Here is a 27,485-nt window from a genome sequence, read left to right as displayed (position 1 = left end):
ATTTGTTTAATCGGTTCGTGGTAGCCCTGCATGGACAAGGTAGGAACCTTGTGGTATTGGCGAATGCCCAAGGAAGAAGATCTAGGGTGGAGGCCCAAGATCTAAAGGTAGGGCAAAGCAAGGCCAAAGAGTCATGCTTAAACCTGGTGTCCACGAGAGGACAACTCACTAAAGGAACTAAGGCAGCCTTTTTGTGCTTACTCTCGGTGAAGAGTGACAAAAAGACAAGAACGGAAGAAGTACCTTTAGTGATCCAGCAGGTGCTGGACCAATTCCAGGATACGATGCCGGAGGAGCTACCGGCGGGGTTGCCCCCCGCACGACCGATAAAACATAAGATTGAGCTGGTCGAGGGTGTTGAGGCGGTGGTTCGCCCACTCTACCGATTGAACGAAAAAGAACTCAAGGAGCTCAAGAGCCAACTAGAGGAGTTGGTGGACAAAGGGTATGTTAGGTTGAGTAAGTCGCCGTATGGGGCGCCGGTGCTATTTGTGAAAAAGAAAGATGGATCTATGCGCATGTGCATAGACTACCGGTTGCTCAACAAGTATACCAAGAAGAACAAGTACCCTTTGCCAAGGATCGAGGACCTGTTCGATAGGTTGGGAAAGGCAAAATACTTCTCGAGGATTGACCTAAGGTCAGGATACTACTAGATCAGGGTAGCTGAGGAAGATGTCGAGAAGACAACCTGTCGAACGAGGTATGGGAGCTTTGAGTTTCTGGTGATGCCCTTTGGGCTGTGCAATGCGCCGGCAACGTTTTCGGCGTTGATGAACCACATCTTTGTACCCTATCTGGATCGCTTCGTGGTCGTCTATATTGACGACATCCTGATCTATAGCGAGACGCTAGAGGAGCATGCCGAACACTTGGCGAAAGTGTTTGAGAAACTAAGGGAACACAAACTGTATGCTAAAGAGAGCAAATGTGACTTTGCTCAACAAGAGGTAAAGTTTCTCGGGCATGTGGTGGGCCAGGACGGGCTCAAGGTGGACCCGAAGAAGGTCCAAGCGATCCAGGAATGGGAACGACCATCGAATGTACATGAGTTGAGGGCGTTCCTGGGGCTATGCAACTACTATCGAAAGTTTATCAGACACTATTCGAGAGTAGCCCTGCCCTTAACGGACCAAACAGGAAAAGGGAAGATGGTATGGACAGCGGAATGCGAGGCGGCATTCGTCCACCTCAAGGGGAAGTTGAGGAAGGCTCCGGTGTTGGCATTACCAGACTTTGGTAAGGACTTTGAGGTAGACACGGATGCTTCGGACTTTGCGTTGGGCGCAGTTTTGAAGCAAGACAACCATCCAGTAGCGTTCTTCTCGAAGAAGCTGGACAAGGCTCAACGGAAGTGGCCTGCCCACGAGAAGGAATTGTTTGCGGTGGTCAAGGCGCTCAAGGAGTGGCGACACTACCTTGGGAGACACTTCAAGGTTTACACGGACAATGTGGCAACGAAACACTTCTTGTCACAGCCCGACCTAAGGGGAAAACAAGGTCGGTGGGCCAATGCTTTGGCCGAGTTTGATTGCGAGATCCTGTACAAGCCTGGGAAGAGCAACATCGTGGCAGATGCGCTAAGTCGAAAAGCGAGCTTGAAGTTGGCGATATCTAGCGCGACAGCAACCTTTTGGGACGATGTGCGGACCGCATACGAGAGTGATGGTCTAGCACAAGAAGTGTTGCTGAGGAATCTGGAGGCGCGGGAAGCTCACCAGAGAGGTGAGCTGCCAACGGAAGAGAAAACGGGCTATGCGGAACGCAACGGACTCATATATTACAAGCAAACGAGGGTGTATGTTCCAGAAGGGGAACTAAGGAAGGTAGCCTTGGAAGAGTGTCATGACGGACCTCTCGCGGGACACGGCGGAGTGCCCAAGACGATGGGCTTACTCAAAAGGAAGTATCACTGGCCAGATATGGCTAAGGACGTCCAAGACTATGTAAAGACATGTCCAACATGTCAGCAGGTCAAAGCCGTGACGAAGGCTAGTGGGGGCTTGTTGCAAAGCATCCCCATTCCAGATCGTCCGTGGAAATGTCTCACGATGGACTTCATCACGGGACTACCCCCAAGCGAGGGGTTCGATGCTATATTCGTGGTGGTGGACCGATTTTCAAAGATGGCACATTTCATACCCACCACAACGGATGTGGATGCGGAAGGTGTGGCGAAGCTGTTCTTCGAACAAGTGGTTCGAGTGCGGGGAAGGCCAGAAGAGATTATCTCAGATCGAGATAAGATCTTCACCAGTAGGTTCTGGAGGACACTCCTAGAACAGTATCGCACCAAGTTGAAATTCAGCACGGCCTATCACCCACAAACAGGTAATGGGTATTGAGTCAAGATTGATGGCACTAACACTTCTTGACAGACGGACAAACGGAAAGGGTGAATAGGCAGCTGGAGGATTATTTGCGATGCTATGTCTCGGGAGACCAGACCGACTGGGTAAGTCATTTGGGACTTGCGGAAATGTGTTATAACAACTCACCACATTCGAGTATCGGGGTGAGTCCATGGGAAGTCATCAATGGGCGAGCTATTGAAGGTCCTGTGGAACTCGGCGTGGCCGAGTATCATGGAGAGCTACCCGCAGTGGAGGCATTTACGGCGGAAAGACTCAACATTTGGAATCTAGTGAGGGATTCCTTGGAACGGGCTCAACAAAGGCAAACCAAGTATGCGAACCTAAAGCGCCGAGATGTGGAGTTCCAAGCTGGGGAGAAGGTGTGGCTGAACACCAAGAACCTCAGGCTACCAAGTGGGATCAGCCGAAAGTTGACCCAAAGGTAAAAATGCATGTATTCCTGTAAATGAATTGATCTTGAGTTCCTTAAGCAGGTTCGCGGGGCCTTACGAGATTGAGGCACGAATCGGTAAAGTGGCTTACCGACTCCGACTTCCTCGAGAGATGGGGAAGATGCACCCAGTGTTCCACGTGAACTTACTCAAGCCGTACTTTGAGGATCCGCTTCGCAAGGACCAAGTAATACCTTTACCTGAGGTTATCCAAGGGGAAGAGGAATACGAAGTCGAGGCCATCCTCAATGCGCGCAAGAGCAAGCGACAAGGACACGAGGTGAGAGAGTTCCATGTGAAGTGGAAAGGATTTCCACACTGCGAAGCAACATGGGAACCAGAGGAGAACCTAGTGAACGCGCGAGATCTAGTGGAGGAATTTCTGCATGGCAGAACTCTATGTACTTATGCAAAGTTCAATTAAAAGTATCAATTTGAGAAGTTGAGCAATGGCATATATTGGGACCCGAAGGCGCGCCGAAGGTAAGCTAATTAGCATGGGTTAGCTAGGTCGACCAGGCGTAGGGAGCTACGCCCGACTCCCTGCGGGGATGTCGAAACCGTAGACGTATTCTACGGAGGTTGGGTTCAAGTCCCAACCCCCTAGTAAAGCAAGGCTGGGTTCAAGTCCCGACCCTATACTAGGACGTGGTGAGGGGAGGAGTATAGGGACATCTATATTCCGTTGTCATGGGCTCTTGGCCGGGGAGGCTAACTTAGGCACACCGCTAAGTGGGGGGATGCCCCCGGAGACATGGTCAACAAGTCGTAGGATAAAACGAGACGTTCGATGTGGGCATCGAACTTCTTCTATGGGTGGTGGAGTTGTAAGGAACCAACTCGCCGAGGTGTCGTAGGCTAAAGGAACCCCGAAAGCATGACCAAAATGACAAAGAGTTCATCGGATGGGACCAAGTCGAAGATCGAGTCCAAGACCGACTCTAGGACCGAGTTCAGGATGGAGTCCGAAATCGAGTCCGAGACCGGCTCGGGGGCCGAGTTCGAGTCCGAGTTCGAGACCGAGTTCGAGACGGAGTCCGAGATCCGAAATCGGGTCCAAGACCGAGTCCGAGGTCGAGTCCGAGGTCGGGTCCAAGATCGGGTCCGAGATCGAGTCCGGAATCGAGTCCAAACCCGAATCCGAAGTCGGATCCGAAATCGGGTCCGAGATCGAGCCAGAGACTAAGTCCAAATACTAATACGGGTCAAGGGGTGAAAGCCCAAAGCGTGCGTCTCCCAGGGGGGGGGGGGGGCTGCAGGGGGTTCCAAAAGTATAGTAGGGATAGTGAGGTCCAGGAACCAGTTTTGAAGGGACTCTCCAGTTGGGCTTCCAAACTGACTTGAGGTTGGGACTGGGACCGAGGGGCCTTGGGTGGGAGTGAGCATGGACTTGGCTGGTGCCGGAGGGGCCATCCAAGGAAGTGCTCAAGAGCAGCTCCCACTCCCGAAAGGGAAACCAATTGCGGTGCTCCCAGCTCATGTGGAGTGGTGCCCCACTTGAGTACCATGCGGCTCATTGGTCCTCGCCCTTCCTAGGGGCTTGGGCCTTCCTTCGGGATGGAAGTGGGGGGCGAGAGGTACCCATACCGGGCCGCTAGGCCACGGTGTTTCGCCCCGGCGTCCCGAAGCAAGTGTTGCACTCAAGACTTGGGATTTAGAGGGTCCCATGATCAAGTCTTGTGGTACCGAGGGAAGTTAGGAACCTGGAAGCTTGGTGTGCTTGGCTGCTTGTGCTTGCGGGGAGTGTAGCCGAACCTTAAGTCCAGTCTAACCCGGGGAGGGGGATTGGGAGTGATTTGGGAATCCGTAGATGGATGGCTAACACTCCGTTGCTCGTGCAGTAAGTAGCTGAGACCAAGTAGGAGCTAGTACCATAGGCGAGAACCTTGGCAAGGGAACTTAGCAAAGGCCAAGGCGGTGTTGGACGGATAGACGAGGTAAGCTGGCAAATTGGAAAAGAAAAATTTGTGGCTTACACTATGGTCCCACAATAGATACTTTTGTTTGTAGATACTCCACTTCAGAGATATAAATGTCTTTATTATCCTTTCACCCCTACTAAGCTATGGTCCCACAGTAAATACTTTTGTTTGTAGATATTCCACTTCAAAGATGTAAATATCTTTATTATCCTTTCACCCCTACTAAGCTACAGTCCCATCCTTATTGTCCTTTCAGCTTTATTGAGCCATGGTCCTATAGTAGATATTTTTGTCTATAGATACTCTACTTTAGAGATGTAAATGTCTTTATTATCCTTTCACCCCTACTAAGTTATGGTTTCACAGTAGATACTTTTGTTTGTAGATACTCCATTGCAAAAATGTGAATGTCCTTATTGTCCTTTTACCCCTATTGAGCCACAGTCCCACCATAGATACTTTTGTCTGTATATTTTAAATAGCTACTAATCAATGGGAATCAAACCTATATTATTTGCTTTGGTCCCATAGTAAATACTTTTGTTTATAGATACTCCACAAGACGCATGAATGCCTAATACATACAATTTCCAATTTAGGGTAGAAATATACTTCGGTCAAGAGTATATTATATTGACATAATTCAATCTTGTCAATTGAAATAGAAAGAGTGATCAACAAAAAAATTACCTTTTCCAGGTTTTACTATGCTTTGAAAGTAGTGGAGAGATGCATACATGAGGAGGAAGAAAATATTTGAACTTTATATAAATGGGTACATATATATAGAAGCTACTACCACATAGGCATAATTACATATGATATCATCTTTAGCGCAAACACTTTCGCTCATAATCAAGTGGTTGATTCAAGGTTGAATCAAAGTTTAAACCATGCCTAGTTAGTATGAGATAATAAGTATGGGGAACACATTTAAAAAACTCATCAATCAACTACTTTTAGCTTTATTTACACACCCACTCTTGCTCATTATTATGGTTTCAATCTTAGTATATGGTTTACTATTAGGCTCTCACTTCTATTGCTATTAAGCACTTGAATCTTCATAAGAATCTTTCCAAATTGCTGAAGATTCATGTAAAGAACTAGTTCTTGAATCTTGACCCAATTCTTGATGTGGGTTGTTAAAATATCTTAATCACCTATTATGTAGTGTATATGGTTTTCACTCTATACCTTATAGTAATTTACTATAGGGCAAAACTTAACCCTTGGACATATGTGGTAAATGCAACAAAATAAAACTTGAGTTTTATTATAAGTGTACAACTAAAGAGTGAAGGAATAAAAATGCATAAAGTAACATTGAAATAATTTTAGAGCATTCAATATCCCAATGCCAAGACTAATATGCAAAATAAAGCCAAATAAAGTTTAATATTATTTTAGTATAACAGGAGTTATTTTTGCATAACAGAAGGATATGAAGTACTCTACAAACGAACATGGTATGGAGTTTGGGGTTAAACCCAAGTTATACATAAAACTATATAATATCTCAAGTCATAATATCTGTTAGAAGCTATATAATATCTCAAGTTAGTCATCCATACCCAATTTACCCATCTTTATTATATATTTAAATTTTTTTATGCATGCTTTAGGCTTTCACCCAAATCCTAGGATTTATTCTTTAGGATAATCTAAAAAAATTATTAAATATAAAATGATGATAAATTATGAATTTGGGAATAACACTCTTTACATTTCCTAGATATGTTTAAGTAGCAGATTTATATACTTTCCATAATTATTATATAGAACCAAAATGGGATTAACACATGAACAAGAGTATTTTTAATAAACACAGTAAGTTATTATTTAGCGAATATTGAGGGACCAAACTCAATATCACAAACCCAATAGTAATAAGTGCAAACTAATAATTAAAATTTTCTTCTTTAGTGCCCTTTTGGTTTATGTTAATTTGGCAAAGGGTCTAACAATATTGACTTTTTAGCAGTAGAAAGACATAATTTTTAATACCTATAATCAAGTTTGTGATACTTCAAACCTCTAACACATCCAACACCTCATCAAACATCCCAAGAGGGATTGTAATAAAAAACTCATCCTCTTTGTCATTGGCCTCTTGATTAACAAATCCCATGCCCAAGATCAAGGAGCTAATTGTTCTGATAAGATAAAAGTAGTGGAGAGATCAGCATACAAGGAGTGTATGTCTCAACTCTAGGTACATATACATAAAAACTATTGCCATGTCCGCATAACAACACCAATGAGATTTACAAGCTTGCTTACAAACTTGTGCTCCTAGATGATCGCAAGCCAAGAAGTGACTAAGGAGAAGAAAAAACCAAAAAAAAAAAGAAAGAGTATAAGGTCATAAGACTGTCCTCAAACAACAGAATTGGAAGAAAAATGGGGACCTTCAAGAATTGGGGAGCACTGAAATTCTTCTTTCAATCATTATTCAGTGCTATTGTTCCAATAGCTTGTGTCAATCTGTAGATCTGCACAACTGGAAGAAACCCTCTTCTAGAAGTTGTGACATTGTGACCAGGATGCAAGCAAGAGGAAACCTTATGGCACAATGTCATTTTGGCACCTACCAGCCAACACAAATTCCAACTTGATACAGACACCCTCCTTTGCAGCAATCCTTATTCTGCGTGCAAGGATCTCCTGTGTCTTGGCACTTCAAACTTGGATTGCTACCACCTTGAACTAGTTGAATAAAGTCCCCTCCAAAGACACGCGCAGACTCAATGCTAGCAACAAATGTGAACATGAGAACTGCCGCAACCACAAGAAGCTTGAAGACGCCCACGCCCGCAGCCATGATAAGAAGACTAACAGAGAGTGAATGAGAAGGGCGTTATCGAACATAGGCTATGTGTGCGAGCAAGGATAGCGATGAAGCCCGTTGTTAGAACATCGCCCTCAGTTGATTATAAAATTTCAGTACAGGTCAGCTGCAGTATGGAGAGAGAGATATGGGGTAGATAATGAGATCCGTTTGAATAGATGCTATTAGGGTTCGTGAGATGATTCCTTCAGTGATGCAGCGCAGGCGTCTTCGTCGTGCGGCGACGATCGAGGCAGCGGAATGCGTGCTCCCGGCGCTTCTTCCATTCATGCGATCGCAGCTCCTGGAGCGCTATCCCAAGGGCAACACGCGAGGTAGGCACTGGAAGCATCTCAAGCAGATCGTCCAGGCCGAGAATTTCCATCTCCTTCCCGCAACTGTGAGTTCCTGATTCCATACCAGTACCTCGTACATTGTTTAGCCTCGTACATTTGCAGATGTTAACATCGAATCGCCTCCTTCCATTTATCCTTCCAAGAAATACTGCGACGTCTCTGGATTTGAGGTAAGGTGCTGTCTCGCCATTTCTCCACCGTGTAATCTCCTCTCGTTATTTTCTCCTTGTAAACGCACCTTACACGGATCCTCGAACAAAGCTCAGGTATGCAAATGCCGATGTCTTGAAGCGCATCAGGTGTCTTCCCGACGATTACGTTCAAGGCTACTTGGGTCTCTGTAGTTCTCAAGTAAACTCTCCTCCTCGACTTATAGCACAGTTATAGAATGCTACTCGCGGGGAATTCAGCAACTCGAGTAACAGCAGAGTAAGGGCCGGGAAACTGGAAGGCTGGCGTTGGCATAAAGATCCCAGGACAGGATGTCTCGGCTTTCGAGGTGTCTTTTCGGACGTAAGTTTCATAGTGACGCTGATCTATAACAACAGTTACACGTTGTTTTTTTCTTTTCCAGCGCCATTGAATGATGCCGCTCAAGAGGTTGCCGAGGAGCAGTATTATCTTTTGTCGAGGTTGGAGCAAGGAATTCCAGAAGGACCGGCTGTGGAGGTTTTCTCTACTGTGTTGAGTTTTTCTTAATCTAGTGATTGACAGGGAGGCGATTCCTCTCGAATACAATCCGGAAGATCTGAACGCGATCGACTTCGACAATGGAGCGATCATTTTCTTGACAGGTGGCAAAGGTACGCTGAGCCGTGGACATTTTCTTACTTGTGCTCATTGCAGAAATCAGTGAGGCAGTGAGTCCTGGTGCTGAAATCGTCGGCGCAGAATCGTCCAAGAAGATGGATACTGTGACCATTGTACAGGGATGTGCTCTTGTCAGACTGAAAGCGGTGTCCAAACCACTAAGCATAGGTGGCGGCATGCAACGAAGGTCCTACCACACAAGTGGTTTTCGTCCGCGGTGATTTTCTAGTGAGCACGGCGGGGGTGAATAGCGGCTAAAAAATGGACGGGAAGCCTTTCGTTCTGGTCGTGGCCATCGTTTTGCTATGGTCTTCATCTCCAGCAGAATCGAAGGATTGCTCCAGAATTCAAAGGAAGACTTACAAATCTCCAGCTTTTTCTCTGGAGCCGGGAGAGGTCCAAGACCGATACTACAAGATCGAGTTTCCCAAAGGTCATATTGGCGTCAAGAACTTTCAGGGAGAGATTGTAGATGAGCTTGGGAATCCCGTGCCTCTGACCGAACTCTATCTGCATCACTGGGTGGTATTTGGCCTCTACCTGAAGAGCTCCGAGAGAAAAGAGCTGGTCAGAGGCGGTTTCCATGATCGTCTAGGCTCGCCATCCGCTATAATCACTGGAAACGATGGAATTTGTCAGCACAACGTCCATTCACAGTTCTGGGGTCTTGGTGCCGAGACAAGGCACACGAGCTACTTTGTTCCAGGATCCTATGCTATCGGCATTGGCAACCCTCCGGAAGGCTACGAGGAGCTCTTTGTGCTCAATCTCCATGCCATCGACGGCAGAGGAACATATGATCCCCAACTATGCCATGAGTGCCGCTGCAGCTTGTACAACGTAACAACAGAAATCTCGGGACAACCTTTGAAGGAAGGCTACAAAGGCGGTCTGCGTTGCTGCTACGAAGGGACCAAATGCGCAGTGAAGCCGGGATTTCAAGCACCAAAGAGGGTTTTCTACATGCAATATACCGTTGAATGGGTGGAGTGGGACGAGTGTGTCCTACCTGTTCGTGTTTATTTGTTCGACATCACAGACAGCAGGAAGCGGGATCCAGTCGACCCTCAAGTTGGCTGCCAAGTTCGTTTTTCCTCATTCTAAAAGTTTCTCTTATGTTTCTTACGATTGTCTTGCAGACCGAGTATGACGTTCCTGCTTGTGACCCGTCCTCAAATCCCGATTGTATTTATCAGCTGGAGAATCACCTGGTGATTCCAAAAGGGGGTAGCATTATCTACGGAGTAGCACATCAGCACGCTGCAGGCATGGGCATGAGCATGCACGGAGAGGTAAGAAGTAAAAAAAAACTCTCATGACTGTCGATTTGTGTGGCTTTTCCAGGACGGTCGGCACTTGTGCTCCTCGATTCCTCTATACGGGAATGGATCAGCTCCTGGCAACGAAGATGGCTACGTTGTTGGAATGTCTACATGCATTCCCGAGCCAGGGACTCTAATGGTCGCGAGCGGTGAGAAGCTCCACTTCTCCTCATCTTATAGTTCTGCCCAGGAGCACACGGGTGTCATGGCGATCTTCTATCTCATGGTGAGCGACAATGACACTGTGTCTCTAGGAGAAATCAAGGTACGTTTCTTACTTGTTTGTTAGATTGAGCAATTGCTTTTTTCTCCTCCAGGATGTGAAAACTAGAGTTAATGTGATGGCGGTCACGCTTGGGATCGTTGCAATGGTGGCATTGGTGGTCAGATTTAGCATTTGGAACAAGAAACGAGAGTCCCATAAAGGATACAATGCATTGCTTTAGGATTATTTGGGGATGGCCTGCTATGAAATATAATAAATATATATAAAGTTGGGAAAAAAAAATGCATATATAGAGGTAAGACATTAATTATTGTAATATAGCATATACTTGAGATTAAATTCCATTCTTGTTTATAATAAAGGAATCGCAAGTAAGATATTTATTTTGATATTCCAAATGCTCATATTAGTGGAAGTGAAGAGCATTGCATTGTATCCAAGAGTGCAAACTTTTGGTTGAAGGGTAGTGCTTTACTCAGTGTTTAGGATTGTTCATAATTATGTTTTTGTTTTTGTTCCTTTGTTCTTTTTTAGATTTAGATTTGTGTTAACTTTTTGCCAGATCTAAGATTATAGTTATCAAATTTATTATTACCTTTTCAGTTTTCATACATTCTCTTTTTCTGCTATGCCATGCTATCATTACTTAAAGCTATTGGTGTTGCTTTATTGGATTGAGCTTTTGGTGTTGTGGGATATAATCATATTACCATCTTTAACTAATATGGAGTGTAATTGTGATATCAATTAGAGAGTTATAATTTATACAATCTAGTTTTTTGTAAAAAGATTGAGTTTATAGGAAGTTGTGAAGTGGATTCCTTTTAATAAGGAATTTGATTACTTTAAAGATAATTTTAAAGATGAGTTAGAGAATTCATAGGGTCTTTTAATTTGCCATTTGATCCTTTATTTTGCCTTATTTTCTTAGCTTAAGCCACCTTCTCATTTGCAATTTTTTTTTGTTTTTTACATATCAATATGATTTTCATTCTCAGTTTGATGTTGAGTTAAGTGTTTTTATTTTCCACATACTAATTTATATGTTAACTATGTGTTTGAAGTTGAAAATCTTACTTTTGTGTTATTAGTAGAATAGGTTCAAGGTAGTCTCACCTTAGGTTTGACATGTCCAAATCATCACATCACTTTGCAATTGTCATAATTAGCTCACAAACATTGTCCATTTATGAGTTTCCTACTACTAAAATACATAAATAAATTTATAAACTATGTCCTTGTTTGCTAATCTACTAAGAAAAGAAACCTCTTTATCGTCACTAACTTGAGGCTGAAAATGTTATTCAAAACAAGTGATATAGTTGCATTCTTTACCTTTAATTCAATCTTGTCAACTAAAATAAAAAGAATGATTGACAAGGAAATTACCTTTTCCAGGTTTTACTATGCTTTGAAAGTAGTGATACACGAGGAGGAAGAAATGTATTTCAATTGTATATAAATGGCTATATATATATATAGAAACTACTACCACATGGGCATAACTATATACCATATCATCTTTAGTTGAAACACTTTTGCTCATGATCAAGTGGTTGATTCAAAGCTGAATCTAAATTTAAATCGTGTCTAGTACACACACTCTTGCTCACTATTATGGTTTCAATCTTGCCACTAGTATATGGTTTTGATAGTGAACTGTTAGGCTCCCATTTCTATTGCTACTAAGCACTTGAATCTTCATAAGCATCTTTCCAAATTGCTAGAAATTCCTGTAAAGAACTAGTTTTTAAATCTACCCAATTCTTGATGTAGATTGTTAAAATCTCATTATATAATATATATGGTTTTCACTTTATACCCTATAGTAGTTTACTGTAGAGCAAAATTTAACCCTTGGATATATGTGTGAAATGCAACAAAGTAAAACTTGAGTTTTAAAGCCTTGAGCCATTTAATGAAGGGATAGAGCTAAATTCCCAATCATATAGCCAATGAATGAAAGAATATGAGCATTGAATAACTCCCAAGCTAAATAATAAAGGAGCAAAAATACATAAAATAGAATTAAAATAATTCTAGAGTATTTAATATCGAAATGCCAAGACTAATATGCAAAATAGAGCTAAATGAAGTCTAGTGATATTTTAGCATAACCCGAGGGATATATGTACTCCACGAATTATTAGTTTTGGGTTTGGGATTAGATCCAAGCTAGACATAAAACAATGACAAACACATCTAATGTCTTAAATTGGTCATCCATACCCAATCTACCCAATCATACTATACATTTTAAAACTTTTTATAAACCCCTGTCCAAATGAAAGCATGCTTTAGACTTTCTCCCAAGTGTAAATTATATATTTCCCTTGCCAATTTATCAACTTACTTCATCTATCCAACCACCTTTATTTTGACTTTTACTAGATTCCTTTACCAAGGTTCCCACATATTGTGCTAACTCTGACTTTGTCCTACTTAAATTCAACTACTTATTACACAAATAATTGAGTGTTAACCAACTTTTCAGAATTTCTCAAACTTTTTACTATACCCCTTTCTAAATAAGACTATATTTAAGGTTCAGTTACACTCCCTTTAGGCACAAACATCCAAACACATTAAATCTCCAAGTTTCTAACATTTTATGATATAAGACTCTTTAAATCTTCAGCCTTAAATGTATCACCTAGCCCGAGACACTAAAGGGAAACACCATGGATTAATGGCCTAATATGGATATCTTAACTCCCCACCTTCATCCTGAAGGGAAGGCCTAAACCCCTAACATAGGGTGAAGATCAATAAGCTATATGATATTCAAATGGGGCACCATTCCACTTGAGTTAAGAGCATTACAATTAATTTCCTTTCTGGAAATAAGAATTGCTCTTGAGCACTTTTTTGAGGAGCTTCTTTAGCACTCTTTAAGTCTGTGCTCACTCCCACCTAAGACTACTCACTTTTAATTCTAACCTCAATTTAATTTGGAAGCATCATTAAAAAGTTCTTTCAAAACTAAAGTCTTAACATTGCTATCTTTACTATACTTTTGGAACCCCCTACAACCCATTATCTTTACTATAATTTTGGAACCCCCTACAATCCCCCCCTCAAAGTGCTTTTGCAAATTCCTCAAACACATGATCTAAAGTGGGCAACTAATCTAGAGAGACAATAAAACTTCTCCACTACACTCAAGTTTCATTGATCTATAACAATAGTTATACATTTTTCTGGTTTCGAGCTTGGTGATCAAGAGGAATAAGGAATTCCAGAAGGACCAATAGAAATTTATAGAGGTTTCCTCTCTCTCTTGCTTGCTGTGTTCAGTTTTTCTTAATCTAGAGGCAATTCCTCTAATACAAGGTCTCAATTTATACAATGATATAGAGTGTGTACAACTTAAGGGTTATTTATCCAGTTGCAGGTGCTATCCCACAGTGTATATTGTTAACATGAGGGTTCAAGTGCTTAAATCTAACCTGCTATACTAAAATTGGCCCCACCCTAATTTTAATCAATGATTGAATTGGTTTTTTCAAAACATTATATGCCCTAAATACCACCAAAGCCCTTTAAAACTGGTACTGAATGATATTTTTTGGTTATAATTGGCTATTTAAAAGCATCATTAGGAGAAGATATTTTAGCATAAGTTAGAGAAGGGCTCAAAGCCACATTTAGTGTTAATTTGCTATTTTTTATCACGTGTGATTACATTGTTTATGCTTGTGATGATTTCCATATTTTTGTGGAGGAGAGACTTTGAATACTTTAATGAAATTGCATAAATTAATAATGTACATCTTTAAACTCTTTATAATATATGTTTATCAAATTGCCTTAAAACCAAATCAGTGATACGCAGTTTTCATTTTTATCTCAACTTTCATAATTAGTCACTAGCCGTCCATGTATGGAAAATGCCGGGCGAACGTGCTCGATGCCATTATCCGATTGATCTTCTGGGACCCGAGATCTTGGATTTGTCCCCGCAAACCGCATGTGGGCCAAGAGCTCGTAGCTAGCACACGTCACCGTGTGCCCTATTGCTCATTGGAAGCACATTGGCTGAATCGTCCAAGCACTGCACGGGGATGCGCTCTTGTAAGACTGAAAGCGGTGTCCAAACCGTACAGGTGAAGGTCCTACGGCCCATCTGGTGAGTTGAGCACGGCGGGGGTGAATAGCAGCAAAAAAATGGACGGGAAGTTTTTGGTTCTGGTCGTGGCCATCGTTTTGCTATGGCCTTCATCTCCAGCAGAATCTAAGGACTGCTCCAGATCTTCCAGAATTCAGAAGAAGACTTACAAATCTCCAGCTTTTTCTATGGGGCCGGGAGAGGTCCAAAACCGAAACTACACGATCGAGTTTCCCAAAGGTCATATCGGCGTCAAGAACTTCCAGGGAGAGATTGTAGACGAGCTTGGGAATCCCGTGCCTCTCAGCGAAGTCTATTTGCATCACTGGGTGGTATTTGGCTTCTACCTGAAGAGCTCCGAGAGAAAAGAGCTGGTCAGAGGCGGCTTCCATGATCGTCTAGGGTCGTCAGCGGCTATAATCCCTGGAAACGATGGAATTTGTCAGCAAAACGTCCATCCACAGTTCTGGGGTCTTGGTGCCGAGACGAGACACACGAGCTACTTTGTTCCAGGCTCCTATGCTATCGGCGTTGGCAACCCTCCAGAAGGCTACAAGGAGCTTTGGCTGCTCAACGTCCATGCCATCGACACCAGAGGAACATATGATCCCCAAGGATGTCTCGAGTGCCGCTGCAGCTTGTACAACGTAACAATAGATGCCTCTGGACAGCCTTTGAAGCAAGGTTACAAAGGCGGTTTGCATTGCTGCTATGAAGGGACCAAATGTGCAATGAAACTGGGATTTCAAGCACCAAAGAAGACTCTTTACATGCAATACACCATCGAATGGGTGGAGTGGGACGAATGTGTCCGGCCTGTTCGTGCTTATATATTCGACATCACAGACAGCAGGAAGCGGGATCCAGTCGACCCTCAAGTTGGCTGCCAAGTTCGTTTTTCCTCATTCTAAAAGTTTCTCTTATGTTTCTTACGATTGTCTTGCAGGCCGAGTATGACGTTCCCGCTTGTGACCCGTCCTCAAATTCCGATTGTATTTATCAGCTGGAGAATCACCTGGTGATTCCAAAAGGGGGTAGCATTATCTATGGAGTAGGACATCAGCACGCTGCAGGCATGGGCATAAGCATGCATGGAGAGGTAAGAAGAAGTAAAAAAAACTCTCATGACTGTCAATTTGTGCGGCTTTTCCAGGATGGTCGGCACTTGTGCTCCTCGACTCCTCTATACGGGAATGGATCATCTCCTGGCAACGAAGATGGCTACGTTGTTGGAATGTCTACATGCATTCCTAAGCCAGGGACTCTGATGGTCGCGAGCGGTGAGAAGCTCCACTTCTCCTCATCTTATAGTTCTGCCCAGGAGCACACGGGTGTCATGGGAATCTTCTATCTCATGGTGAGCGACAATGACACTGTGTCTCTAGGAGAAATCAAGGTACGTTTTTTACTTGTTTGTTAGATTGAGTGATTGCTTTTCTCCGCTGCAGGACGTGAAAAATAGAGTTAATGTGATGGTGGTCACGCTTGGAATCGTTGTGGTGCTTGCACTAGCGGTCGGATTTACCATCTGGAACAAGAAACCAGAGTCCCATGAAAGATACAGTGCATTGCTCGTTTGAGCTGGCCCGCTATGAAATATCTAATGAATATACTTTTTATATAAAAAGTGGGAGGCATATTTTTGCAGGACATTGTGCTTCTGACAGCCTGCTTTACTTACCACAAAGATCATCCAAAGCACCAAAGTGCACAAATAAATTTATAAACCTACACTAACCTGAGACTCGATATTCATCAAAACAAGTGACACAGTTGTTATTTTTTGCCTCCAATCCAATCTCGTCAACTGGAATGGAAAGCGCAATCAAAGAAGAAAGTACCTTCTCCAGGTTCTGCCACTCACTTTTTTCCTATAAGATTTACAAGCTCGCCTACAAACTTGTGCTCCTAGAAGATCACAGGCCAAAAAGCAACTAAGCAGAAGAAAAACTAACAAAAATAGTACTGTCCTCAGTGTAGATTTGCACAACTGGAAGAAATCCTTTTCTAGAAATTGCGACATTGTGACCAGGATGCAAGCGAGAGGAAACCTTATGGCACAATGTCATGTTGGCACCTACCAGCCAACACAAATTCCAATTTGATACAGACACCCTCCTTTGCATCAATCCCCATTTCGCGCGTAAGGAGCTCCTGTGTTTTCGCACTTCAAAACTTGGATTGCTACCACCTTGAAGTAGTTGAATAAAGTGGTTGTATAACAACACCCCCCGTGCGCAAACTCAATGCTAGCCAGAAATGTGAACATGAGAATTGCCGCAACCACAAGAAGTTTGGAGACGCTAGCACCCGCAGCCATGGATAAGAAAGTAGCAGGGAACAACACACCAGATGGAGAACATGTTAGAAGTTAGATGTATAAATCCAGGAGTTCCCCCTTCTCATTCTCATCATCCGCAAAATTGTCATCTGTCGTTGCGATACATGGAAGGAGGTGATTCGATGTTAACATCTGCAAATGTACAATCAGAAACTCACAGTTAGGCTCATCAGCGAGAATCCTTCCAAGAAATTCTCTGGATTTGAGGTAAGGTGCTGTTTCGCCATTTCTCCACCGAGTAATCCCCTCTTTCGGTATTTTCTCCTTGTAAAGGCACCTTACACGGATCCTCGAACAAAGCTCAGGTATCCAAATGCCGATGTCTTGAAGCGCATCAGGTGTCTTCCCGACGATTACGTTCAAGGCTCTGTAGTTCTCAAGTAAACTCTATAGCACATTTATAGAATGCTACTCGCGGGGAATTCAGCAACTCGAGTAACAGCAGAGTCAAGGGCCGGGAAACTGGAAGGCTAGAACGAGCAGAAGTCCGGATATGAAGAGCTATAGAATGCCACGCGCAAGAAACTCAAGGATAGAACAGTAGCGTGTAGGAAATGGAGAAGAGAAAGTTAGCAACGAGGAAGAAAGCCACTATCGAGCCAGCCCATGCATGAAGCCCGAGTGTCACGCACTTGGCGGAGTTCTTGAAGAAAAGAACCTAGGGTATAAGCAGAAAGAAAATTTCCAACGATGGCGGCTGCTACAGTCTGGCGCTTGCTGGGAGGTGGAGGATACAGGGGCCGTGGCTGTGCTAAAAATGTGAGAAGCTTTTCCTTCCACTCGTCGCCGTCGTTTCCTTCTCGAGCGTCCGAGTTATCTTCCGGGGGTCCGACGCTGCTAGCCGAGAAAGGTCCTTTTGCGTGCAAGCTGAGCAGCCGAGCGGTCATTGGATTTGAAGGAGAGGATGTTATCAAGTTCCTCCAGGGCTTGACGACGAACAACATGAACAAGCTCGAGCAGGATTCTCCGACGAGGCTACCGCATCCCACTCTCAACCAGCCAGCGGTGGTGCAGCCTCCTCTCTACACGGCCATCTTGAATCCACAGGGAAGGTTTCTGTTTGACATGGTGGTTTTTAAGCCGGTGCAATCCACGGAGAAGTTGGACAGATCGGGAACGGGCCCCGGAAGCGAGAAGTCGGCTCCAAAGCTGGTAGCAGACGTTGATGCGGAGAGTGTCAGCGATTTGTTTGCACACCTGACGAGGTTTGTACTTTGTACTTTGTTCTTTTTTCTCCTTGTCTTTTTGACGAACTTTCACTTGTTTCAGGCACAAACTGCGTGCAAAAATTTCTTTCTCGGACATGTCAAAAGAGCTTGCAGTCTGGCAGAGGTTTGGAGGTGCTCTGGAGTGCGAAGGTGACAACGAGGGCTCTGTAGGGTGGGGTGCTGGGCGTGATGTTGCTGGGAATACTTCTGCCTCTAGCAATGTCCAAGGCTGGCGTTGGCATAAAGATCCCCGGACAGGATGTCTCGGCTTCCGAGGTATCTTTCCGGTGGAATCCACTCGTAAGTTTCATAGTGACGCTGATCTATAACAACAGTTACACGTTTTTTTTCCTTTGGCAGCTCCATTGATTGATGCCGATCAAGAGGTTGACGAGCAGTATTATCTGTTGTGGAGGTTGGAACAAGGAATTCCAGAGGGACCGGCAGAAATTCGTGGAGGTTTTCTCTCTTTTTCGCTTGCTGTGTTCAGTTTTTCTTAAATCTAGTGATTGACAGGGGAGGCCATTCCTCTCGAGTACAATCTTGAAGGTCTGAACGCGATCGACTTCGACAAAGGTTGCTATGTGGGCCAGGAGCTTGTTGCTCGCACACACCACCGAGGAGTGATAAGAAAGCGCGTAATGCCGGTGATTTTTCTTGACAAGGATGGCGAAGGTGAGATGAGCCGTGTGGTCTAGAGTTTCTTATTTGTGATTTACGTGTCATTGCAGAAATCAGTGAGGCAGTGAGTCATGGTGCTGAAATCGTCGACGCAGAATCGTCCAAGAAGATGGGCACTGTAACAACGGCACTTGGCTCCCGGGGATTCGCTCTTGTGAGGCTGGAAGCGGTTTCCAAACGGCTAAGCATAGGTGGCGGGATGGCAAGCATACAGGTGAAGGTCTTACGACCCAAGTGGTGGCTGCATCAATGGGACTGATCGGGATAAGTTTCTGGGAAACAAACAAAAAGGCTACGAACAGAAGTGAACAGAAGTCTCGCGGAGGAAGCTTCCAAGCTTTGTCCTGATTTCCTATTTAGCAGATGGAGCGGGGTGGGGGTGAATAGCAACTAAAGATGGACGGGAAGCTTTTGGTTCTCGTCGTGCTCATCGCTTTGCTACTATCTTCATCTCCAGCAGAATCGAAGGACTGCTCCAGATCTTCCAGAATTCAGAAGAAGACTTACAAGTCTCCAGCCTTTGCTCTGGGGCCGGGAGAGGTCCAAGACCGACACTACGAGCTCGAGTTTCCCAAAGGTCACATCGGTGTCAAGAACTTCCAGGGAGAGGTTGTAGACGAGCTTGGGAATCCCGTGCCTCTGAGCGACGTCTATCTGCATCACTGGGTAGTATTTAGCCTCTATGTGAAGAGCTCCGAGAGAAAAGAGCTGGTAAGAGGCGGCTTCCATCATGGACAGGATCGTCTAGGCTCGCCATCGGCTATAATCGCTGGAAACGATGGAATTTGTCAGCACAACGTCCTGTCGCAGTTCTGGGGTCTTGGATCCGAGACGAGGCACACGAGCTACTTTGTTCCAGGCTCCTATGCTATCGGCGTTGGCAATCCTCCAGAAGGCTACGAGGAGCTCTGGGTGCTCAACGTCCATGCCATCGACACCAGAGGAACATACGATCCCCAAGGATGCCTCGAGTGCCGGTGCAGCTTGTACAACGTCACAACAGACGCCTCTGGACAGCCTTTGAAGCAGGGCTACAAAGGCGGTCTGCACTGCTGCTACGAGGGGACTAAATGCGCAGTGAAGCCGGGATTTCAAGCACCAAAGAAGACTCTTTACATGCAATACACCATCGAATGGGTGGAGTGGGACGAGTGTGTCCTGCCTGTTCGTGCTTATATATTCGACATCACAGACAGCAGGAAGCGGGATCCAATCGACCGTCACGTTGGCTGCAAGGTTCGTTTGTCCTGATTGTAAACTTTTTTCTTTTGTTTTCTTACGATCGTTCTGCAGGTTGAGTATGACGTTCCTGCTTGCGACCCGTCCTCGAATCCCGATTGTATTTATCAGCTGGAGAATCACCTGGTGATTCCGAAAGGGGGTAGCATTATCTACGGAGTAGCGCATCAGCACGGTGGAGCTATGGGCATGACCATGCATGGAGAGGTAAGAAAAAAAGTAGAAAAAACTCTCGTGAAACTTGCTAACGATTTTTGTGGCTTTTCCAGGATGGTCGGCACTTGTGCTCCTCGATTCCTCTATACGGGAATGGATCAACTCCTGGAAACGAAGCTGGCTACGTTGTTGGGATGTCTACGTGCTTCCCCGAGCCAGGGACTGTGACGGTCGCGAGCGGTGAGAAGCTCCACTTGTCCTCGTCTTATAGCTCCGCCCAGGAGCACACGGGTGTGATGGCGCTCTTCTATCTCATCGTGAGCGACGATGACACCGTGTCTCTGAGGCAATTCAAGGTACGTGTGGTAAACTTCTACTTGTTTCAAGTTCTTAGATTGAGCGATTGTTTTTCTCCGCTCTAGGACGTCAAAAACAGAGTTAATGTGATGGCGGTCACGCTTGCGATCGTTGGGGGGGTGGCGCTGGTGGTCGGATTTAGCATCTGGAAGAAGAAACGAGAGCCCCATGGAGGATACAGTGCATTGCTCTAGGATTATAATGATCGTATCTCTCTCCTGCTTGGATTCATTTGAGAGAAAAATATTGATGGTCTATGAAAAAATCTTTTCATGCCACACTTGTGCTCTTCTTTCTAGCACGGGATGATAAGATCCAGAAAATCACGCATTCTTGGGGAGTCAAAGTTAGAAAAACTTGGCGGTAGAACATTTCAATCTGAGCCCATCTGCCCTTCTCCCTTCGTTTCCCCTAGGAAGGAGAAACAAACTGAGCCAAAAAAAAACAGAGCAGCCCAGCCACTGAAGGTGGACTGAATACCATCTAGATCGAAACAATCTTTTGTTTTTTTTTTATAGATATGTAAACCTAGAGGATGTTTGAAGCTATGGAAATATGTATCATAGTGATTTTCTTATCTCTCTCCTGCCTGGATGCATTTGAGAAAAAAAATATTCTATGATCAACTTTGTGCGCACTTTTTGATCTTCGCGAGGAAATTGTTTACGTACTCCACTCTGGCAAAACCAAGAAGAGATAACTTTCACAAGAATATGTAATTTGCAGACCTTGCACGATTGTCTTCTTGGGGCCGATTAAACGCTGTCCAGATTGGATGTCCACTAAAGAGGCGCATCACCTGCATAGATTTCTAAGCTTCATGTTTGATCAAAGAGAATCTCAGGTACAGACCGTGATGAAATTGTTGGAATCCGGTGTGAATCGATGATACATCCCAGCCGGGAGAATGATCATGTCGCCCTTCTTGGTCCACACACGAATCCACCGATCGCTGCCATCTCTCACGTCAAAGTATCCTGAGATGGATCGAAAGAATCGTTAACAAAAACTGGATTATTTCCTCGAAAGAAGATACTACAGACCACTTCCTTCGAGACAGTATCTAATCTCCTCGTCCGTGTGGATGTGCTCCTCGTAGAAACTTTTGATCCGCTCCTCGTAGTTGGGAAGCTTTCCAGGCGCGATTGTGATGATATCCTGAGCACGAGCACAATTCGGATAAGAGCCAAACAAGGTTCTGGATGGATACATACATAGTAATCGTAGCCTCGCTCGTCTCGAATAGCCTTGAGCTCCGGGTCTGTCTCGTACAAATCCGCATTTAAGTGCCACTGCAGCACACCAAGATCTGGGCAAAACCAAACCAAATCCATCAAACAATTCCAGAAATTCACACTCACCATCGAGAATTTTTTTGGATACACGCTGCTGCTCTTGCGATTCATCGAGATACCACGCTTCAATTCCAGGCTAACCAAAAGACTACGATCAGGAGCTCAGCTCTAAAACCATCGCCATACCTCGTCGGCTCCCATTCTCTCCTCGTAAGAACAAACCCTCAGCACGATGTACACGTGGGCAGCCTATAGCCTACCACGTGTGCAGTCCTCATTGAATATACCTAGCATATGCTAAGGTATGCTAGATATTCTTTTGCATTCTAGGGTTTTTGCTGTAGTGTAGGTCTCGCGGTCAACCCCTGAGCGTGACAGAGCGATTTAGAAATGCTACCAAACTGTGGTTTCACTTTTTGGCATTAGATAGTCATCAGCTCGTTGCAATGTGCCTTTAGCGACATGGTGTCTGAAATAGTCTGCAAGGTTCTGGGCTGGTTCTACAATCGAAGGGACTCTTTCCAGCAAGCGGTATACTCTTTCTGGCTCTTCCTCCTTGGTTTATGATGTGACTCAAATAAGCAAGCTAATGGTAACATAGTTAATAGTATTTGTTATGATTGTTGGCTATCAACAGGTTCCTGACTGTTTTCTCTTTACAACGGATTACCATATGGAGTTCAGGGAGGATAGTGAAGACCGTGAACAGGTTGTACCGCACGGGCTGAAGCAGAAGTTATATTTGAACAACTCTGCCACAGACAACCTGGGAGGTACAGAACAAGGTATGTTTTTACACACGTATGTTTTTACATATCTCATGAGAGAATACGGTCGACCATGCACGCGAAACCGTTTGACAACGTGTACTATTTCACTCCAGGCAGGCGACCTCATCACGAGAAACATCCAAGCTTTTTGGATCTTACTTCAGTGATTCCGGACTGTAAAATTTATTTAGAGGTTCGTAATATTTTTTTGCTGTTTATTTGTCTAATACTCCCTCTTTTAGTATGGGCGAAAATATTTCAAGGCAACTAAAATAAAAAGAGTCGATTCGTTATGCGACTTTATTTCAAATGAAATAATCGACTATGTGACACTGGAGGAGTTAGTTTATGGACTTTCAAGTGTCAACGAGGAAAGTACTGATGGGTGACTACCACTTGGAGAAGCTTGTCACTGTGGTAACAGCCAAGTTGTTGAACTCTTATTGCGAGAAGGGCAAACAAAAACCTTGGAGGTGTATGACATTGTTGCACATCGTTTTTATTTTTATAGATGTTTTACACAATTTGCTTTTACAGATCGTAAGGGTATGATTCCATACATAGAGAATGCCTGCAGCGGGAAACTGCGTCCAGAGATAATGCCACAACTTATGCCAAATGATGCCAAGAACTTAACGTGGAGTATTACGATGAACCCACAGGCCATAACTCATTTCGCTCGGCAGGAGAACTAAAGTGGAAAAGGTTTGCAACGACAATTACAACGCTGAAACTGCAGTCTGTCACGGTCACTTACTACAAGGCGTGACTATGATTTTCCAAGCGAATCGTCTACAAAAGAGTCCAAAAAGGGAAATTTTTCTCTTTTCAGGCGACACAAGTAGCAGGTATTTTATCAAATGTCCAGTAGTCCAATTCCAAGTTTATGAATTTCGAGTATTTTCGAGTTTCTTAGAGTTTTGTGTAAGCACTAGACGATCTTTCAAGAATGCGTTGCATCTTATGTCCATTACGAGCTGAGATGAGCAAACATGCAACGGCGCTGCCACTTTGGGGGAGCTCGTGGGAGACAGCCACGCCATTTAGGTCTCGGGAATTGATTTCAGCATCAAAAATTTTGTTGGATACACGCTGCTGTAGTTCCAAGCTAACCAAAAGATACGATCAGTAGCTCAGCTCTTAAACCATCGCCATGCCTTGTCGGCTCCGGGCAGCATGTGAATGTTATTCTTTTGCATTCTATTTTGCTATGGAGAACACTTGGCTACAAGGTATGGGATTCATTCGCGTCGGAGCTCCAACTCTTTCTTTCCATGCTCTACTGGCCCAATAACATCCCAGTCTTCAGCTGCATGTAGTTGCTGGAGCCACAAGCCGCGAAGAGGCATCTGCAAGATTGTATGCATCTCTTGTGAATTCGGTACAACACCTCTCTGATGAGCATCGAAAGATATTCCAAGTTGGTTTTCTAGTTCATCTTAGCCATTGCCAAGGTGCAGTCGTTATGTATGAAGATGTGGATGGCACTGATAATCAACGAAGGCAGGCAAATGCCGGAAAAGGGTATCTTTTCGTAGAGTCCGATCGGGTGCTCCAGGTGGGGATTGATGGTGTCAGCAATGTTGTGCGCAAAGTGTTCGATCGGGCAGCTGGTTATATCTATCATGGAAGAACTATGTGTCACCAGCCTCGAGCGATCATTCTTTTGCAAGCTGACCCATGACGACGTTCCTCTGATTTCTGATGCGTTCTTTACACGTGGTGGACACCCAACATTTCTCGACGCTCTCTTCTTCTTGATGCACCTCTTGTTCGAGCGTCCTCCCAGCATGAAGAAGAACCATGGGATCCGAGTACAAGGAATAAAAAACATTTTGTAGAGCTGCGGATGCAGATGATAAAGCTCTGCCATTGAATTTCAAGTTCGAAGACATCGAGGACTTTGTCCTGCCCCAACTTCCGGAGCTGGACTTTTTGCGTGACATAAGGCACCTCAGCCATAGCGGAGGGAAGGTCTCAGTGTTTCGGGGGGATTTGGGATCAGGGAGGAAGGCTATTGTCGAAGTTTGCAACTCTTCCGACCAGCTACAAAACGCTGTGCGTGAAGTGTGGATGATGGTAAAGCTCAAAGACCTTCAAGGTGATGGGATTCCACGCCTCCATGCTGCTCGTTTCATGGATGCAGGACTAGGCTGGGTTACCGTAATGCAAGACAAAGACCGTGAAAACTTGAGGCCTTATCTCTCGGTAGCAAAGACTCTCTTGAGTGCGATGCACAAGGCAAATGTGATTCGTGGCCGAGTGGAGGAGCCAACATTATTGTTTCCACAGAAGGTGGCAAAGTCATGTGGATAGACCTTGGAGCGGCATGCTTGTTTGCGATGAGTTCTTGCAGTTTGCTAAGCGGGATCAAAGGCACATGGAAAAGCTTTTCAGATTTTGAAAGATTTCTACTAAGCAGCGTGGTTCTTTTAATGCGGATGATCTTTTGCATTTCGTTCGTATCTCACTGTTTGTGGATCAAACTAACGTTCTAATAGATCTAAAAGCGTGACGAGCGTATTGAGCTCTCTTTCGTGTTCCTCTGTCCACGAGCGGAAAGACTGGTGGAGATCGATTCAAAGAACTTGCGCTTTGCCTCCCTGCAACTGGTAACACATGTTTGCAAGCCGGATTCGCCGTGGCTCATGTCGAGGGAGTGGATGGATTTGAGAGATTGCATAGCACTCTGCTTGATCTCGGGGCCTAGCCCCCTTCCATTCTGGCTCGCAAGAACCTCCAGGTTATCCCCCTGCATCCAAAAAGGCCATGAAAAAGAGCTCCCCTGACAAGAAACCATACTCGAGGAGCTTTGGAACGCACACTCCTTCAACCGCAACGAGCCTGTGATACGCATCAACACGAAATCCAGCATCAGGTGTGGCCTCTGCGTCACGTCCAAGACCTTGAGAACAACAGCCTTCTCGTCCAGTCTCGCCCTGTACACGCTCGACGATCCAAAACCCCAAGCAAGAGTGGAACTCGACGTAAGACCCAATATGTCAAATCCGCGGCCACGCACGCCCTCTTGACAATGGAGTCAAAAACAAGCTTGGTGGCAGCTAGATCATGACTGGGTGACGAAACAATGCTCTTCGGATCGTCGAGTACCACTAGATGCGAGACAGGTCGACACTCGCTAGCCTTGATGGGCTCCGAGACCAAGAGACGATCGCCATCAAGCTTGCAGAACCAAGAACTCTCAAAGTTGGTCAGGATTCCATACACACTGCCAAAGCCATAGAACATCTGCTGCAAGGCAAGCTTCAATACCAATCCACCCAAGTCACTCAGCTCCAGACGTGTCTTGGCCAGGATGATAGCTTTGCAGCGGCCATTGACATGGAGGACGTGATCCGGCAGCAAGTCCCACTCCTGTCGTCACAAGTTCTCGGCCCATCTCGCTGATTGCCGTCCCTCAGTGAGCAAGCAGCGAATTCCAGACGTGATGCTGCAGGGTCTGACAGTTTCGGGTGATGCCCACAAGATATTTTCTCGAGTGGCTGGTTATTTATACTACAAACGTGGACATGGAAGCACCCCATCGGGGTATGCTTGTGTTACAAGCATGAAGCGCGTATTGTTTTGCAGGATGAGCCGCGAGGAGGACGTTTTCCAGGTGTCTGATCACGTCGTCTTTGATATGAATTCACCACCACAAGACGCAGGATCTCCCACTTTTTTCGAAGCTCTCTTCTTGATGCACCTCATGTTTCAGGAGTCAAGTCTGCCTCTCCCACAGCAGAATTTGGACCAGCCTTTTCCACGCAGAAAACGAATCAAGTACAGCTCAGCTGGACCCAACACTGTCAATGCTCGCTCCAGGATCCACAAGGAACAGGCTGTGGATCTGCGCACGTAGCTGACAGAACTTTGCAGATCTATGAACTTTAGCTTCAGAGATATCGAGGACATTGTAACGCTACAGCTCTCGGATTTGAAGCTCTCGAGCTGGTGTCGGATTCAGTCTGGTGAACAAGTCTCGGTCTTTCGGGGGAGATTCAAAGGCGAAAAGGCTGTCTATAAATCAGTGGATGTGTGCAAGGCTCCCGACAAGCTGTGAAAGATGGTATGTGAAGTGTGGGTGATGGCAAGATTGAAAAGCCTGCAGGATGCGTTTGGTTTCCTCGATGGCAGGATCTGGCTTACCATCATGCAAGACATTGGAGGAACGAGCATCGACAAAAATTATGAGGAGCTCTACAAGGATAGTTATCCCACCGCAGCAAAGTCTGCCTTGAGCGTAATACACAGGGCAAATGCGACTCACGGTCGAGTTGAGTCCTCCAACATCATCGTTGGAGAAGGTGGCAAAGTTATGTGGATCGACCTTGAAGCAGCGTGTTTCTTTGGCAGCGATGGTGATGCGGATGGTCTGTTGCATTTCGTTTGTGCAGATCTAAAAGAAATCCCAGTTTGTAGATCAAACTAATTGTATGTAAGATCTAGAAATTGATCTAAACGTGTAGCATATTGAGCTCTCTTTAACCAAGGGGAAAGTGCCTCTCTGCACAGCCGTGGCTCATGTTGAGGGTGTTCAGAGATTGTATGACGCGCTTGATTTCGGAATTCTGAATCCTCTTATCGAAAAAGCCAGAAAGCGTAATAAAATCAATAAATTTGGAAAAAAAACGTTACAAGCCAGTTTTGCCTAATAGAAGAGTAATCTACTTCGCCTCTCCCAATCTTGCATTTCAGGCTTTAGTTGTGATAAAGTATATACTGAATTGGGATTTATATTTTGCTAAAAGAACATATACATATGTACATAATTTGACAATTTTGTAATATATCCCACCCTTAACAAGGTCCTATTGGCAATGGAGTTTCTAGACAAGGAAGCTCACGTGATGCTATGGGCTTACTAGGAGCAAGCTTTGGAGGGTCCAGCGGAGGAGCTCTTGCAGGAACAGGGGATGAGCAGCTGCCAACTCAGAGGCGAGGAGAAAATTGGTGGGGTTGCTGTCGAGTGTGGTTCCTGAGTGGCGAGAGTGGTGTAGAGAGCATGGCGAGAGGATCCGGGAGAAAGCAAGGAGTGGCAGCGAGGCACAAAAGCTG

General features: G+C 44.8%; 5 protein-coding genes across 5 annotated transcripts; 4 read left to right on the top strand and 1 right to left on the bottom strand.

Moving 5' to 3' along the window:
* The first annotated feature begins 7,752 nt into the window (after window positions 1–7,752).
* Window positions 7,753–10,633, top strand: LOC9654893. Its single transcript, XM_024688207.1, has 8 exons — window positions 7,753–7,958; window positions 8,017–8,084; window positions 8,176–8,427; window positions 8,489–8,708; window positions 8,761–9,807; window positions 9,864–10,016; window positions 10,069–10,311; window positions 10,364–10,633. The coding sequence occupies exons 5-8, from the start codon at window positions 8,986–8,988 to the stop codon at window positions 10,490–10,492; spliced, it is 1,347 nt and encodes a 448-aa protein (XP_024543975.1). The 5' UTR covers window positions 7,753–7,958; window positions 8,017–8,084; window positions 8,176–8,427; window positions 8,489–8,708; window positions 8,761–8,985; the 3' UTR covers window positions 10,493–10,633.
* A 3,623-nt stretch (window positions 10,634–14,256) lies between these two features.
* LOC9654892 lies at window positions 14,257–16,032 on the top strand. Its single transcript, XM_002983360.2, has 4 exons — window positions 14,257–15,270; window positions 15,327–15,479; window positions 15,534–15,776; window positions 15,829–16,032. The coding sequence occupies exons 1-4, from the start codon at window positions 14,440–14,442 to the stop codon at window positions 15,958–15,960; spliced, it is 1,359 nt and encodes a 452-aa protein (XP_002983406.1). The 5' UTR covers window positions 14,257–14,439; the 3' UTR covers window positions 15,961–16,032.
* Window positions 16,033–17,411: 1,379 nt separating this feature from the next.
* Window positions 17,412–18,885, top strand: LOC9654891 (putative transferase At4g12130, mitochondrial). The gene is made up of 5 exons (XM_002983359.2): window positions 17,412–17,926; window positions 17,991–18,229; window positions 18,290–18,388; window positions 18,446–18,604; window positions 18,661–18,885. Exons 1-5 carry the CDS (start codon window positions 17,412–17,414, stop codon window positions 18,867–18,869), a joined length of 1,221 nt encoding a protein of 406 aa, XP_002983405.1. The 3' UTR covers window positions 18,870–18,885.
* Window positions 18,886–18,973: 88 nt separating this feature from the next.
* LOC9654620 lies at window positions 18,974–20,640 on the top strand. Its single transcript, XM_002983358.2, has 4 exons — window positions 18,974–19,846; window positions 19,904–20,056; window positions 20,119–20,361; window positions 20,428–20,640. The coding sequence occupies exons 1-4, from the start codon at window positions 19,007–19,009 to the stop codon at window positions 20,554–20,556; spliced, it is 1,365 nt and encodes a 454-aa protein (XP_002983404.2). The 5' UTR covers window positions 18,974–19,006; the 3' UTR covers window positions 20,557–20,640.
* A 206-nt stretch (window positions 20,641–20,846) lies between these two features.
* LOC9654890 (1,2-dihydroxy-3-keto-5-methylthiopentene dioxygenase 3) lies at window positions 20,847–21,923 on the bottom strand. The gene is made up of 7 exons (XM_002983237.2): window positions 21,844–21,923; window positions 21,724–21,793; window positions 21,577–21,671; window positions 21,406–21,520; window positions 21,215–21,339; window positions 21,091–21,161; window positions 20,847–21,039 (listed from the first exon to the last, which is right to left on the bottom strand). The coding sequence occupies exons 1-7, from the start codon at window positions 21,856–21,858 to the stop codon at window positions 20,985–20,987; spliced, it is 546 nt and encodes a 181-aa protein (XP_002983283.1). The 5' UTR covers window positions 21,859–21,923; the 3' UTR covers window positions 20,847–20,984.
* Between the last annotated feature and the right edge of the window lie 5,562 nt (window positions 21,924–27,485).

This window comes from Selaginella moellendorffii, unplaced genomic scaffold (assembly GCF_000143415.4).
Source record: "Selaginella moellendorffii unplaced genomic scaffold, v1.0 SELMOscaffold_57, whole genome shotgun sequence".
NCBI lineage: Eukaryota > Viridiplantae > Streptophyta > Lycopodiopsida > Selaginellales > Selaginellaceae > Selaginella > Selaginella moellendorffii.
The sequence above is the reverse complement of the archived record's forward strand: the minus strand, read 5'-3'. Positions and strand labels throughout refer to the sequence as shown.